Source organism: Bemisia tabaci, chromosome 1 (genome assembly GCF_918797505.1).
Source record: "Bemisia tabaci chromosome 1, PGI_BMITA_v3".
NCBI lineage: Eukaryota > Metazoa > Arthropoda > Insecta > Hemiptera > Aleyrodidae > Bemisia > Bemisia tabaci.
In genome coordinates this window covers 89,556,029-89,572,097 of record NC_092793.1, presented here as the reverse complement: position 1 = coordinate 89,572,097, position 16,069 = coordinate 89,556,029, and the positions used below count along the sequence as shown (strand labels likewise).

Genomic DNA, 16,069 nt, shown 5'->3' with positions numbered 1-16,069 from the left:
AATCTGATTCTACGTATCAAGACGAAGAGATTGATGTAGAGAGCACACTTTTTCACAATACTGCAGACAAATGCTCATTTGTAACCGTACTAGAAGTCCGAAAACGCTCTCTAGCTGTTGACTTTCGCCCCACACTGGTGAGAGAAATCAACAACTAATACGATGTTTTGCCATGAAAACTTAAAACTGCGCATTTTCTGTTGATTACGCTTACATAAGGCACCTGAAATAATTCACGACTGTTTTAAAAAATCTGTTTGCGTCAGTTCTAAAGTCTGTCAAATGGAGCTGAAATTCTAGAGGTGCTTTTTTTCTTCTTGGTTTGGCACTGATGGGAAACTGGGGAGCTCAAATTTTCTGCCTTTTTCTCTGCCTTTTTTGCATACAAATGAGCTGCACTTCAGGCAGCAACTACCTTTACTTTTTCCATACTAATTTAGTCTTTTCTTTCCAGCAATGTCAAGGAGGTGATGGAATTTGCAGAACTATCATCGATGGTTACTATTTTGAAGTTATTTTCTGTACGTTTGTGGGTGTTGTTTGGTATTTCCTGATGCGATCAAGGATACTATTACTTCAAGCTGCACAAACTTCAGACTGGTGTGTTAGCTTAAGAAAAAGACGCAAGAGCTAGCAGCTGCTGGTTCAAGACTTCTTCAGATAAGTTTTATAACTCTGATTTTCTCTCTTTTCTTTTTGGATGCCAAGTTGTATTTTTTTCCAGTTATGTTTTAAGCAAGAAAGTCTAATTTAAACAAAAAAATTCCTGTGTGGAATGAATATGTCACTCTTTGAGCTTTCCTAACATTTAATGTCTCTTGTGTCGTCTTTCGATTAGCTCTGTAATTTCCTTTTCTAAAAATTAGTCAACAAACAAAGCCAAATTAAAGAGTTTTAGGAAACCTCAAATAATTTCCAATCCATTCGTAGTTGAGTGATATCATTTGATGGATTAAGAAGGGCAAAATGTTGAAATTGCTGCTCTGTTTAGTGATCGATGTTGCTAATTTTTCATCTCAATAGCTTGTCACAAGGCTCCCTTCAGATGATGTGAGTGGAAGAAATAATTTGAACTCAGCATAATTGCAGCCATTTATTGCTCTCTCTCAACTACCTCGGTATTAAGGCTATCTTAACTAATCATTTTGTAAAAAGAGAAGCCAAAAAGATGAAGGAAAAGTAACTACCTACGTACACTGCATCAGGCTATAGTAGGCTGTATGTTATTAGCCATCTAGTTTTCGTAGCAGCCTTAAAAATTCTGTGAAGTTCAAATGCTCACTATCAACTGCAGGAACACCCCCCCCCCTCCATCCCAAATAGTATCAAAAGATTTTGAGAAGGGAAAAATACTACAGTGTAACTGTTTCCCACATGGTTAAATGTCTTATCATGATCCTCATTTCAAATAAGATATGCTCAGTGAGAGGAACAAGTGCAGTTACTGTCAAGATGCCATGTTGTTTATACTCATTATGCCGCTTTGACATCCACCCTGGCTGCTGGGCTTACATCTAATGTTGCCAAGTTCTTACCCTTTCAAGATATTTTTTTACACTGCGTTATCTGTTTAAGATAAGAAACTGGAAGTTTTATCATTTGTGAGGTCTTTTGTCCCTTTCCCCGTTTCCAAGCTGTTTTCGTCCATTATTGATTAGGCATTGCAACACGAGTGCAATGTCATCATGTAGTTTTGAAGTAAACGTTCCACTAAGTATTTAGCATTTTCTCTACTTTTGATTTTTCTTGTATTCTAAGTTTTGCTGCGTAGCAGTTGTTTGCATTTATTTTGGATTGGTGCTGTGTCTGATTTAAGCTCCTCCATGAAAGTCGGTTATTAGTTCTTCATCATATCAGGCTCCAAACCATGAGCACTCAGGTTGTAGGCAGAGTATGAACTGAAACATTTATTGCGTCTCTTTTATTTATGTTAAACTTTAATTTGTGAAAGGTCATGGACAAAACATTGCTATCTAGGAAAATCGCTAATATAGGTCGCAAATCGCTAATATAGGTCGCAAATCGCTATATAGGATCATCTATATCCCCGATCCCGATCCCCGATTATCCCCGATCTTGTCGTAATTCTATCCCCATAATATTATGTTTGACAGAATCAAAATTGTATCTCAATGTATCACGATTTTTTGTTCGAAAATATCGTGATAGATCACCGTCGATATTCTCGCGATTATATAGCAAATTGATAAAATTGCAATTTATCTAAATCTTTTATCCTATAACATTGCAATAAATTGACGTCGATAAAATTGCGATAAATTCGCCGATCAAATCGCAACTTATCGCGATCACTGCTACTTGTGTATGTCAGGAGGCAGAGGCGGATCTAGCAATTTGGCAAAACCGGATTGCCTCCATTTAAACCTATGCTAAATAATCGGGTTTTATCGGAGCACCTGGCCCCTCTAAGAATCGATGCATTTCTATAAGTTTAAATGGAGAAAAGACGATGTTGCCAATTTGCTTGATCCGCCGATGTCAGGAGGGTGACAATTTTCTCTCCCAATAAAACTTTAAGATGAAGCAGAGGCGGATCCAGCAATTTGGCAACACCCCCCCCCCCCCAAGAATTACATTATCCATAGCGTCCCTTCCAGAAAACGCAGAAAATTGATAAAAATCAAGCATTATTTTCAGCCAGATTTTCAGTTTCAGTATAAATACGTCATTCCGCGGTCACATGACAAGAAGTACAAGATATGGAAAAAACACGTAGGCATGCAATGAGTCTCGATCCACTCACTCAAAAGGTGAAATGCTCTAAAAATATTCTATTGCTGGAAAATGCTGGCTCATCATTTTAATGTCATCTCTCTCACTCCTTTCCTCATTTATGAATTTATAGCACTCTTGCTAAATACTTTTCAGCCAGAGGATCAATCCAGTGGCTTCCCACTGCGATCGCATGGTTGTCACATTTGGTATCTTGTTTATTATTCTTATTTTCTCTTCAGTTTTACTGAATGTAACAGCCTACATCAGCCTTGGCTTGACCCTTCCTCTCTCCCTGTCACCCACCGCTAGACCCACCCATCGCGAGACCCACCCATTGCTGGACTCCCCTCCCTCTCCTCTACTTGGGCGACGTAATGTATGGACGGTCTTCAAGACAAGATTTAAGGGCATTGAGTTATGTGATTGCTCAGTTCTATCAATCATCCTCATTATCATGCCGGTATAGGATTTATTTATCAAGAAGCTAAATACATCTCTTGGGTTGCCGATACTATGTCGTCAAATTATAGTGAAATCCATCTTTTATCGCCACGGCAAACAGGAAGATTGAAAAAAAAGTTTCCTTTTTAAGGAGATCTCTATTAGGCAGTTCTACAGGTGTTTTGTTCGTTGATCTTCATTGCAAATGTTTGGAAGGAATCAACTGCAAGTACACGGTTTTTAATATTCATGGCAAAACATCGTAAGACCTGTTGAATTTTCTCTCAAATGTGAGGTGAGGATCAACAACAAAAAAAGCGTCTCCGAGTTCCCTTTACCTAGGCAATTTACCTTGCTAAAGGTACTTCGCTAGCATGATCTAACCTCATTTAGTCCTGTAGTCTTGACCGCCTGATCTCTGACTAGTACTATCAATTTAGCTAAACTGACCAAACAGCCCTCTTTGACAAAGCCTAATCCCTCATTGTTATTATTTTCTTATTAATGTTTTAAACAATCTCCTCAGAATGTTGTATTTTTTAAAGTAATTTTTTGGATTTTAATGCATTCCTAAGCTGTGAATGTTCACGAATGAAAATTTACAAAACTCTTTTTTTAAAAATCATTTTGGTATTTATTTTATACACAATTTATGCGCAATATTGTTTTTTATTCACCTATGTTCTTTTTTTTTCGTTCATTGTTTTTATTTCTGGGAATTATGTTGAATTTTTGAATAAAGAAAGTATTCATAAGTTATTTTGAATCTTCACTCTAGTACTTGTCTTGATCATCTCTCTACAAAGGGAAAGAAAAAAGAAAAAGAAAACAAAATCACCAATGATAATCACCCCCTTTTCAGTAAAGTAATTGAAGATGTTCTCTTTTATTTGTCCTTTTTTTATTTGGCAATATGGCCAAGAAATACTTGTTTTGATAGGCTCGTACATTCCTACTAATATTGATTGTTTTTAATTGATTAGTCAATTTAATCATTTGTGCAACCAAAATTTATTACTACAAGTTTCATGTGATGGCAAGTGTAGTTTGCCAATTTTGGGTAGGGTTTGAAGTTATTTTTCTGATTTAATGTGCAACAAGTGATGTAAGCGCACCTCACACGTCAAAAATGGGAGCCGAAATTGAGGTTACGTGGTCCTTGCCCAATGGCAAATCCCAAACTATTTTTTACCGCACATAAAACTATACCGCTTAACTTTCTTTCCCGCTAGAGTGAATGTACCGCCTCACTTTTTTTACCGCAAGTATGACATAACTTTTTTTACAGCTTGAATGAATGTACTGTGTGGAATTTTCTTATCGCAAATATAAGGTGGGTTGGCAGATTGTGGAGACCAAATTTTTACAGATTGAAAAGATTTTATTTGAGGTACATGGTACAACAGTGAGAAGGGCTATAAGTTAAGGGAAAATAGCAAGTAAAATTGAGTAATGCTCATGAATAAGAACGTAAGGAGGCCGTGTCGTACCGTAGTTTCTCTGGAGAACGGCTTTTCTGATTCCTTGTATCCTAAGGTGCACTTGCTCACGTCAAAATTCTGAATTTGACAGAAATTTGAAACATTTCACCTCCGAAATTCATTATTCTCTAGAAAAATCACGTATACGGATATACGTCTTACACGATGGAGAACGCAGGCATCTGTTTTATAAAAAATTGAATGGTTTGGATGGACATACGTAACACGGAACTACTTCATCCCAGGTACTGTAGCCAACTTTTGGGAGGACCTCCTTCTACGATTTTCCAGAGAAAGCAGTTTTTGGTGTGACGACTAATTAACAATGCTAGCCGTTCGCCGTTCGCCGTTCGCGTCCGTCACGGCTGACTAAGGGGCAGCGCCCCCCGGACCCCTGGTCACTCGCCACGCGAGTGACATTCGGCTCGCCATTTTTCTAATTAGTTGGACTCCTAATCACTATGATTTATACATTTTGGAGACTCTCAAGACAAAAATGATTTTGTCACAGAACCTTGTTACTGAAGCGTGCCATCATTTGCACATTAATAATTATGTGGAGATGAGGCAATGATTGGGATCAATCATTTTTTCAAAAACGCATTTGACTGGGACCTCAGACCCATGGGGTGGAGAAAAGTGACAACCTTGGATCTCCTTCCGCGAAAGTATCAAAAGTTCATCTTTACTTCCTTTTAAAAAGATTATTGGTTGCGTGGGGGTCTAAAAACTGCTCATCGATAGTATAGTTCGAGTTCCGAATCGCTATGAGCTCACTTGTGTTTTCTTTAAAAGTTTCATCGCATGTATATGTCTTAGATGTTTTTGTTTTATTCTCTCTGATTGCATAAGTAATTGTATACTCATTTCATTTCCTTTTCCTTTCATTTTTTCCTTTTGTGTAGCATCTGTGTCCATTTACAATGACTATTACTCTATATAAAGCTGCCGTACCGGCTCACTCTGCGCCCCCCCCCCCCCCCCAGGAGAAAAATTGCCCGAAGCTATTTTCTTTAAACTTGGTAAACGTTTAGCAACCGTCGTGAGGAGTTGATCAAAATTATTCCGATTCCAATACGTTGCCCAGGACGCCCGTAAGAGGGAAAAGTTGTGTATAGTAATGCATTGGGGATACGCGGTTGTTCATGTTCACGCGCACCGCACCGAACAGGTTCAATCCTGTCGCGTGACGTCACAGCATCATAGATGAAATTTCCGGTTTTAGGGGGTATTTTTGACGGATTTTGGTGTAAATTAGTGGGAGAGTGTATTTTTTGACGGGAAACTCGAATTTTTGGTTAGATATGTAATATTTCAAAATCCAAGATGGCGCGGCCAAGGCCTAAAATGCTAAGTCGGCTCCAGTTCGACGGATTTTCGCGAAAGTCGGTATCTGAGGGCACTTTTTGACGGGAAACTCGAATTTTCGGTCAGATTTTCAAAATTTCAAGATCCAAGATAGCGGCCGTGGCCTAAAATGCTTAGTCGACTCCTGTTTGATCGATTTTCGTGAAACTCTGCATGAACAGGTATGTTTCAACGGGAAACTCAAACTCTTGGTCCGATTTCATAATTTTTAAAATCCACGATGGCAACCGTGGCCTCATATGATGTTTTGGCTTTACTTCGATCGATTTTCGTGAAATTCGGTATCAAGAGGTATTTTTCAACGGGAAACTCGAAGTTTTGGTCTGATTTTCAACATTTCGAAATCGAAGGTGGCGGCCGCGCTCTATAATGCGGTCTCGGCTCCTGGAACATTGATCTCTGTGAAAATTGGTGAAAAAGAAGATGAAGACGAAGATTTTGGCTTCTCATCAATGTTAAAAATTATGTGGGGCAATGGTCGCTCGCGGAGCGAGTCGCAATTCAATCGCGAAGGGAAGAAATGGGGCCCAGGGGCACTCCCCGGCTAGGCGTGTCAGCTCTCAAAGCGAGCTAATCACGGCTAGTCTATATTATACCGCTACAAGCAAAATCTTGGAAGCACTATTTCTAATGAACTACCGGACCGATAAGGATGATCCTTACATGTATGTTATCTGTAGTAGCTGTAGACGTGCAAAAAATTATGAAACCCCAAATTTTCAATATTGTAGAGCTTTCAAAGCTCATGTCACTTATGTCAAATGTTATTAGCGTGAGAGATACGACGTTTCCGCTAGAAACGTCGAGGTGTGGGATTCTACCTGAGTGACTCGAATAAACAATAGAACAATAGGACACTCGTGTAGGGCTCCTCATTCCGATAGTTGAGGAACGGCGGCGCATCGCTCAGGGTTCAAGGTCTAAGGTATAAGGTTTTCACTCTATTTTTCCTGATTCTTTCGGCTTCGATTGTGGCATTGGTCAATACTTGATTGCCGAATTTCTATTAATATTATTTTATTAATATTAATTAATAAATAATTAAATTAATAACGTAAAAGTATGACGAGAAGTATACGACGTCGCAAATTGAGGTACATGTTTCCCTAGTTTAACCGTCAATACACTGCCTCTATTAGGTAATACCAAATTATGTACATCCACCTATTCCTCATAATTTACAAATCTGAGTGTTACGTACACACATACATACATAAATGAAATGAGAGGAACACGTGGTGCAGGCTGTAAATAATAGTAATTTGGACTGGACGTTTCGGGGTTCACATTCCCTTTTTCAACCGCCAAAAAAACAAAAAAACACAAGTTATTTACACATAAATGAGCCGCCGCTTAACAGCAAGGTAAGACTGAAAACAGGTAAACAAAGTTCAGCCAAACCGGCATTTCCAAAGATTACACCACCTATCAATCAGCGCTCTTTGGTAAAAAGCTCTGATGATAGGCAAAGCTAAGCTTATCGACGTCAGCGCGGGCATTACAAACTTGATCCCTCATCTTGAGGATGTGGACCATTCGTAAGAGACACCGCGAAAAATCGTGCCTCTTAGTGGCCAAAATCCTAGCCCCTTCGAAGTCAAACCGATGATTTAAATATTCTTCGTGCCGATGTAATGCAGTCTTTTCATTTTTATTGTATTCGTCTCAGTGATGCAAAGTATCACAATGAGGTGATGGAAACGGGAAAACGTTTGTTAATCGAAAATTGCTACCCTCCATCTCTTATTGACCAAGAGTTTCACAAGGTTTTAACATCGAGTAAAAGGAAACAAACTGTGCCTCCCAAACAACGAAATCTGGATTTTGGGAAGTTAATTTCTTTGCCATATGTACCATTTTTATCTGAAGTATTTGCTGGGATTTTAAAATCTTATGGTTTCTCTGTGGTTCATAAGCTGTATAATAATTTAAATTTTCTTTTGTCTAAATTAAAATCTAAGCTTAAGGATGAACAGGTACCGGGAGTAGTCTACCATATCAAGTGCCAGGACTGCGAAATTGGGTACATTGGTCAGACGAAGTGGGTACTTAAAAAGCGGCCGAATTCTCATCGATACAATAAAAATGGAAAGACTGCATTACATCGGCACGAAGAAAATTTAAATCATCGGTTTGACTTCGAAGGGGCTAGGATTTTGGCCACTGAGAAGCACGATTTTTCGCGGTGTCTCTTAGAAATGGTCCACATCCTCAAGATGAGGGACCAAGTTTGTAATGCCCGCGCTGACGTCGATAAGCTTAGCTTTGCCTATCATCAGAGCTTTTTACCAAAGAGTGCTGATTGATAGGTGGTATAATCTTTGTAAGTCCTTTTCTTCAATTGGAATTATGCGGTGTTGCTTGCTGAACTAGTGTATCGTATTTTAAGTATATTAGATGTAAATATAAATTATGTATTGATGTGGTCTGACAGCAACATTTGCGCTAAGTTGGATTAAAAATGTTAACACAAATACAGACGGATTTATATCCTGTAGAGTTGAACTGATGAGAAAATACCTATGTACTGACAACTGGGGTTACATACCCTCAGCTGAGAACCCTGCTGATCTTCTTACTAGAGGATTCAATGCTAAAAAACTGGGAGAATCCCCTTTATGGTGGTTTGGTCCTCCATGCATTAGAAGTGCTGAAGCTGTTTCCAATGCTGCACCTAGGATATTCGTAGAGCCACAAAACGTTGATATTGTTTGTTTGAGTGCGGTTAATTGTGAGCCAATGTTTTTATTTTTGAGATATTCAAGTTTTAATAAGTTACTACGTGTAACCTCGTACTGTCTTAGATTTATTGAAAATTTGAAGCAGAACTTACAAAGGAGTAATAAAAGAACTGGGCACTTAACTTGTGAGGAGTTAAATAATGCTAAATTAAGATCGTGTAACCTAACAAAATAGCTGTTAATTTATTGTATATTGTTGTATTTATATGCTTTGCTACAAAAGCTGTTCATTTGGAGATAACATTTAATCTAACTACGAGGGTCATCCAAAAAGTAAGTTTCCCTACCTTGTATCTTCCGAACGAAAAGAGATAAATCAAATCGGTAAAAAGTCACATATTAAGCATACTTTAAGCTTCAAAACAAGCTCAAGTTTTTGAAAATCGGTCAAGGGGTTCGCGAGTAAACTTATTTTTACTGAGACAACCTCCTGTCGCCGCGTGCCCACCTCCGGGGTCAGGATGCGCGGAGAGTCGATTATAGAAGACTCGGGTTATCGCCTCTATGTATCACATCAACAAGGAATTTTAATGTTTTCATTGAGTAGACCTTACCTTACGTTTTGACATAGTCTCCACATCTTTTTTGATATTTCTGGTATCATCATAGCAGCTTCTTGATGCCTTCCGCGTAGAAGCTTTCGCCTTGACTCTGAAATCAGTCATTGACAGCGATCTGTACCTCTGAATCGGTTGAAAATCGCTTCCATCGTGGAAGTTTTTCCGCTCAGGAACAAATAAAAGTCACATGAAGCTAAAGTACGAGAGTTTGAAGGGTTGGGGGAAAATTTCCCTACGCAAAGCAACTGATTTGGGAGTGCAGATCGCTGTCAATGACTAGTTTCGGAGCCAAGACGAGATCTTCCACGCGGAGGGCGTCAAGAAGCTGCTGTGATGATACCAAAAATGTCAATTAGATGTGGAGACTACGTCAAAAAGTAAGGTAACTACTACTAACTAATATTAAGGTAGTTACTCAATGAAAACTTTAACATTTCTTGTTGACGTGATGTATAGAGGCGATAACTCGAGTCTTCTATAATCGACTCTCCGCGCATCCTGACCCCGGAGGTGGGCACGCGGCGACAGGAGGTTGTCTCAGTAAAATTAAGTTTACTCGCGAACCCCTTGGCTGATTTTTAAAAACTTGAGCTTGTTTTAAAGCTTAGAGTATGCATAATATGTGACTTTTTACCGATTTGATTTATCTCTTTTCGTTCGGAAGATACAAAGTAGGGAAACTTACTTTTTGGATGACCCTCGTACATACTCATTCCTATTAGCACTTCAAAGATATGTATCTAGACGCGGAATTCCTCTAACAATATATTCGGATCAAGCAAAAACGTTTATTGGTGCTAGAAATAATCTTAGGCAACCCCTGTTGTTTGAAAATAACCTTCCAGCTGAAATTTTAAATTACTTGCAAGAGAAACAGGTTGAATGGAAGTTCATCCCTAGTTACTCTCCTAATTTTGGTGGTTTATGAGAGAGTTGTGTCAAAAGTTTTAAACATCATTTTTCCAAAACTGTAACAACAAACGTACTTCATTTCGAAGAATTCTCAACAATCCTTAACAAAATTGAAGCAATCCTGAATTCTAGACCTCTTTGGCCAATGTCAAACGATCCTTATGACCTCTCTCCACTAACTCCTGGACACTTCTTGATTGGTTCTGCAATGACCAATATATTAAATACTAAAGCAGAATATCCAACTTCGCCGGTCACAAATTGGAAGTTAATTAAAAAATTATATGAAAAATTTTGGAAACGTTGGTCAATGGAATATTTGCATCAGCAGCAACAAAGATGTAAATGGGTAAAACAAACCAATATTAGGGTCAATACATTAGTGATATTAAAAGATAAGTTCTTGCCTCCTCTGCTTTGGAGAATGGGCAGAATTATAAAGCTTCACCCAGGTAATGACAACATACCTAGAGTAGCATCAATCAAGACCAGCTCTGGCACTTTGATACGTAGCATCTCTGAAATTTGCCCTGTCCTTGACCCGGCATAGCCCGCCCGGGGGTGGCACCCTGTACGATTTTGACTGTATCATGTATATATCTCTTGTATGTATCTATGGTTACGCACCACCACTTGTCCTTCTGATCCTCTCTCACGTTCATACACGCTTATCTGTTCCCGATAGATTTGTCCTTATTTCCTTTACTTTCCCCCTTTTCCCTACACGGCCCAACCTGGATTTCGCTAAATGTTTCATAATTTCAAAGTACTAGTCCTAGGTAGACTTTATGCCAAATATTTTACCGAACTGAGTCCGTGCGAAGGTGCAGCAGCGCCTCCAACCCTTAATCCCGGCATTGAAAAATAATTATTTTTGTTGACTTTTTCATCAGTTTTATTCTTTTAGCAAGAGTTATTTGCACGTAGAATTCAATTTAAACTATAAACCGAGTACCTACGTGTTTGGAAAGAACGCAAAAAAAGGAAGAAAAAACATTCAGTGAAAATTTTCTCCACGTTGCCGAATTTTCGAGGAAAATCTTTCCCAAGAGCCCAAAATGGCAAAAATTTGATAAATCACGCCTAAGGTTCAAGAAAGTGGGGTAGGACTTTTATATTGACGTATGTAACAGCTCTCACCCATATTTACAACATATCTAAAAAGTGTAGTTGTACCTGGATTTTCACGATGTGAAAATTGACTGGGATGTAGTGTTTAGCGGCCTTTTTTTACTTGAGAGTAGCTCTTTTGAATATTTTTTGACCTTAGACACCTTCCGTGGGAGTGCACCACGGGTATTTCTCTGCGTGCATTTCATTTCTGGCCATACAAAGAGCTTTCAGTGAATTTTAAAAAGCCTAACGGTCCATCGTTGCCAATTTCAAGGGTTATTTCAAGTTTACTTGTGAAACTTAATTTAATCTAAAATCAGTGTACTTTTTCGGAAAGAACGTAAAAAATACGTGCATAATGTGCTCCGTAACTTTTCCCTTTGTTGCAAAATTTTTGAGATGTCGAAAATGTCACCAAACTAAAAATTGAAGAAAAAAAGAGATTTAGCGCTAAACGTTTGGCTTGGAGGTTTGAACTTGACTGATCGTGTAACTAGAAGGGATGAAAAAGATTTTTGGCACTCAGTTGAAGCACTAGCGACCCTGGGGTTGCAGCAGTGCTAACGTAAAATTACTAAATCTCCAGAAATTTCTGAAAGTAAATTTTTCCTTTTAAATAGATAAGTGTTACATATTACATAGTACACTAGTACAGTGCACAGAGGGCAGCACTTTTGCCTCCCACTTTGTGAAGGAGGTGGACTTCTAGTCAACCACTGAATATAGGTATGCGAGTCTACGCTCTAGCATCATCGCTGGCTGATATCTTTCTTTTTCCCCATTTCCACTTTTTCTAGTTTTGCAACAATAAGATATTTTGTAGTGTGGAAATAAAAATTACAAACATCAGTAAATAGCCTATAATTAGCAACTCAAAATCGCATTTCAAACCTAATGGAGATATTCAGGACTTGAAAATTTTCAAACAGGCAATAGATACAGAATTTTAAAACTTCCATTTTCCCCCAATCATTCTACTTTCTGAGAATATCAATCCTGCCATACTTAGGTATAGCTGCAGTCTCATTTGAATTCTTATCACTGCCAGTCAGATAAACTAAATGGAAAGGTACTCAATGTTGAGATAAGGTCATAAGAGCATCATTCACCCTCATGTTGATAACAGCAGAGAAACTTGTTCAGAGATGAAACGGCTAGCACTCTGGGTTGCATAGTTCAAGTTCCATAAGACTACCTACCTCAATTATTTCTGTAACACACTCTTAACTTGAAACTGGATCCGTACCTACCCATGTCTTAGTCTTGCCATTTTCAATACACCATGTGACTAACATCAAAGAAATATATAGTAGCTCGTATTTTTTCGTTGATTGAAATGTAAAAAAAAAATTAGATTTTCTTGCTGCTGTGCAATCAACTACGAAAAAATTACAGACAATCTCAGCCAATGCGTATTTTTGTGACAGGGACGGACACTGATGTTGGTAAGACAACTATCTGTAGCTGGCTTTGCCTTCATTCTGGTTACGCATACTTCAAGCCTATTCAAACTGGAAGTGTGCAAGGAACGGACAGCAACCAAGTGAGTAATTTGACAAACACGCTAATATACAAGGAAGCTTTCATGTTCAAAGAACCGTTATCACCTCATGTAGCTGCAAATCTAGAGAACAGTGATATAGACATTGGTCAAATTGACTTGCCAAAAGAAGAAAACATAATTATAGAGGGTGCTGGAGGTATCTTGGTACCAATTAACAAAAGTACATTAATGGTGGATTTAATCAAATTACTTGGAGTTGCAACAATATTGGTTGCAAGAAGTACACTTGGTACTATCAATCACACTCTACTGAGTTTAGAGGCCCTTAGAAGAAGGGATATCCCTATCTTGGGAGTAATTCTTAATGGGCCAGAAAACAAAGAGAATCTTCAGGCGATAGAATTTTACGGAGGAGTGAAAGTGCTGGCAACAGTGCCTCAGTTAAAGCAAGTTGATAAAGAAGCATTGTTGAAAGTGCCTTTGTCAATTCACCTGCGAGAAATGCTTGCAATGAATGAAGATGAATCTAGCAGAGCGAGATAGAAATATCCTGTGGCACCCATTTACTCAAGGAAAAACAGCTCCGATACCAATTGCTGTCAAGAGAGCTGAGGGGTCATATATTTATGATGTGGATGATGGGGCATACTTGGATTTAATTTCTAGCTGCACGGTCATGCTCATCCTTAAATAGCAGGAGCAATTTATGAACAAAGTCTGCGTTTAGAACATGTAATATTCGCAGGATTCACACCCAGGATGAGCCAGCAGTGACGCTTTGTGAAAAATTGAAAGCATTGCTCCCACAAAAATTGAGTAAATTTTTCTTCTCTGATAACGGTTCTACAGCTGTTGAAGTTGCATTGAAAATTTCCCATCAGTACTGGTGGAATAAAGGTGAAAGAGATAAAACTGTTTTCCTCAGTTTTGAAGGAGCATATCATGGAGACACATTTGGAGCAATGAGTGTAGGAGTCACGTCTGGATTTCATGATCTATTCTCCAGATTATTCTTTTCTGTTCTTACGATACCTTTTCCGGAAACTTGGATTGGTGATGATCAAGTGGAAAATAAAGAAATACATGCACTTCGGATTTTAGAGCGTCACTTGCAAGCTGATGCTCATAAAATTGCTGCACTAATTTTGGAGCCATTGGTTCAAGGGGCAAGTGGTATGAGGATGTGTCGTCCAGAATTTGTTTCCAGAGCTGTTAATCTCACGCGCCAGTATGGCATTTTGATTATATTCGATGAAATCAAGTCAGGATTCGGTCGTACAGGATCTTGTTTTGCTTTGGAGCAGGTGAACTTTGTTCCTGATTTTCTTTGTATATCCAAAGGATTGACGGGAGGATTCTTACCATTAGCAGTTACCGCCACTACTGACCGGATCTATGATGCATTTCTAAGTGAACACTTTACTAAAGCGTTTGCTCATGGCCACTCCTATACTGCTAATCCTCTAGGCTGTGCTGCAGGGATTGCATCTCTGGAGTTGTTGACGCAACCTGGCATAATGGCTAAGTTAAACAGAATTCACATGACTCATAAAACAGAGCTGGAAAAACTCTCCATAGCTTTTATTGATATTCATCATATACGAGTCACTGGAACGATTGCTGCCTTTGATACTCCCTATGCTCAGGTACTCAAGCCAAAATTTTTAGAGAAAGGACTTTTACTCAGACCTTTGGGAAATACGATTTACTTTCTTCCGCCATACCGTATCAGTGACTTAGAACTTGAAGAAGCTTACAAAACTATAGGTAGCAGAAATTATCAAATCTTTATGAGGTACCTTCAGTCAAGGATGTGAATTGAAATATGATTAATCTGGAATGGGAATATTTACTTACTTCCTTGACTCTAGCCTGGAACCTAGAAGTAACCCTGAACTTTTTTAGTTCCATTAATTTTCGTGAGTAACTGTGTACATGCGTGGGTGTAAGTTGAATGAATGTTCACTTTACTGGTTGCACTTATAATTCTTTATTGTACTTTTTAAGTGCTAAAAGCATATTTTAAATTTTCAACGAGTCACAAAGCTATAGATACAGAGTGAAAATTAACATACATTTTTAATATTATGTACTTGTTAATTGACTCATTCTTATTGCTGAGACGATGGTGGATGTATTTTATTCATCAAATACAGAAAATAAATTTCTTTAAGATACGGAACCTACTTTATTTATTCTACACCCACAAACTGCACCCAGCTAGCAGTAGGATATTTATAGGATATTCGAAGGATATACTCAATGGCAAAAGTAGAATATCCTATGAATATCCTACCAACGAATATCCTATGAATATTCCACAAATATCCTACCACTGAATATCCTACGATTATCTGATCAAATTATCCTGCAGGTATAGTGCAGTTTGAATTAGGAAAAAAAGGAGAAAATCTGCATCTTAAGGTGATTCGATGGACGCCATATTTTTTGTCAGAACGACATGCGATATATCGCATTGATTGGTCCCATTTTTTCAGCTAATTGTCATTTTTCTCATATTTTGAGATCGCAATTCTGTTACCAGGAGTTCAAAGAATTCACATATCAATTCTGACAACCACATTCAACGTATAAAGCGTCCAGCCCACCTACAAACTAGGGGCCTCAAAAAGGCTCATCGATGGAACTGCTGACTGTTGCCTTTCAAAGATCGTCGGGCCGACGATCTTTGAGGGTAACCGATGTGTTCGGGATACATCACAGATCAGATCTTGAAATTTTCAAGGCATTCCGTGCAGAAATGGCTGAGAAATAGAAGAATTAGTGCCAGTTTGAGAGCCCCAGTTTGTACGTGGGCTGGACGCTTTAAAGGCGTGATTTTTAGAGGAAAACTATCGCATTCGACACTGATATCGAAACTGCACTCGAATGCGATATTTTTCGTCAGTAAAAACCACGCCTTTAATACGTTGAATGTGGTTGTCAGAACTGATATGTGAATTCTTTAACCTCCTGGCAACAGAATTGCGATCTCAAAGTATGAGAAAAATGACAATTAGCTGAAAAAATGGGACCAATCAATGCGATATATCGCATGTCGTTCTGACAAAAAATATGGCGTCCATCGAATCACCTTAATGAAAATGACAAGTCACATGGTAAAAATAAACCGCACACATTTGCCACAGCCAGAGCATCCTGTTACTGCAGGAGGTTCTCATAGAGAAAAAAAAGGAGGTGTTTGCATTTCGG

At 38.5% G+C, this 16,069-nt stretch overlaps 2 protein-coding genes and 1 pseudogene across 4 annotated transcripts in view; all 3 read left to right on the top strand.

Moving 5' to 3' along the window:
* Window positions 1-3,936, top strand: part of LOC109035791 (acetyl-coenzyme A transporter 1) — a 43,708-nt gene extending 39,772 nt beyond the window's left edge. The window contains exon 10 of one of the 2 annotated variants that reach the window (XR_011900864.1): window positions 455-686. Coding sequence is in view for 1 of the 2 variants with exons in the window: in XM_072306425.1 (XP_072162526.1) it covers window positions 455-634 (180 nt within the window). In the remaining variant the exon portion in view is untranslated. Of the gene's footprint in view, window positions 1-454 lie in introns of both variants that reach the window. The other variant, XM_072306425.1, reaches the window with a different exon arrangement.
* A 6,188-nt stretch (window positions 3,937-10,124) lies between these two features.
* Window positions 10,125-13,399, top strand: LOC109035785 (ATP-dependent dethiobiotin synthetase BioD-like). Its single transcript, XM_019049552.2, has one exon. The coding sequence runs from the start codon at window positions 12,761-12,763 to the stop codon at window positions 13,397-13,399; it is 639 nt and encodes a 212-aa protein (XP_018905097.1). The 5' UTR covers window positions 10,125-12,760.
* Window positions 13,377-14,650, top strand: LOC109035784 (adenosylmethionine-8-amino-7-oxononanoate aminotransferase-like; annotated as a pseudogene). The gene has a single exon (XR_011900863.1). The product of XR_011900863.1 is annotated as an adenosylmethionine-8-amino-7-oxononanoate aminotransferase-like (transcript).
* The last annotated feature ends 1,419 nt before the right edge of the window (window positions 14,651-16,069 follow it).

What these genes read in the sequence shown, in the direction of transcription:
- LOC109035785 (XM_019049552.2), top strand. Translation starts at nt 12,761, where the DNA reads ATGCGTATTTTTGTGACAGGGACGGACACTGATGTTGGTAAGACAACT.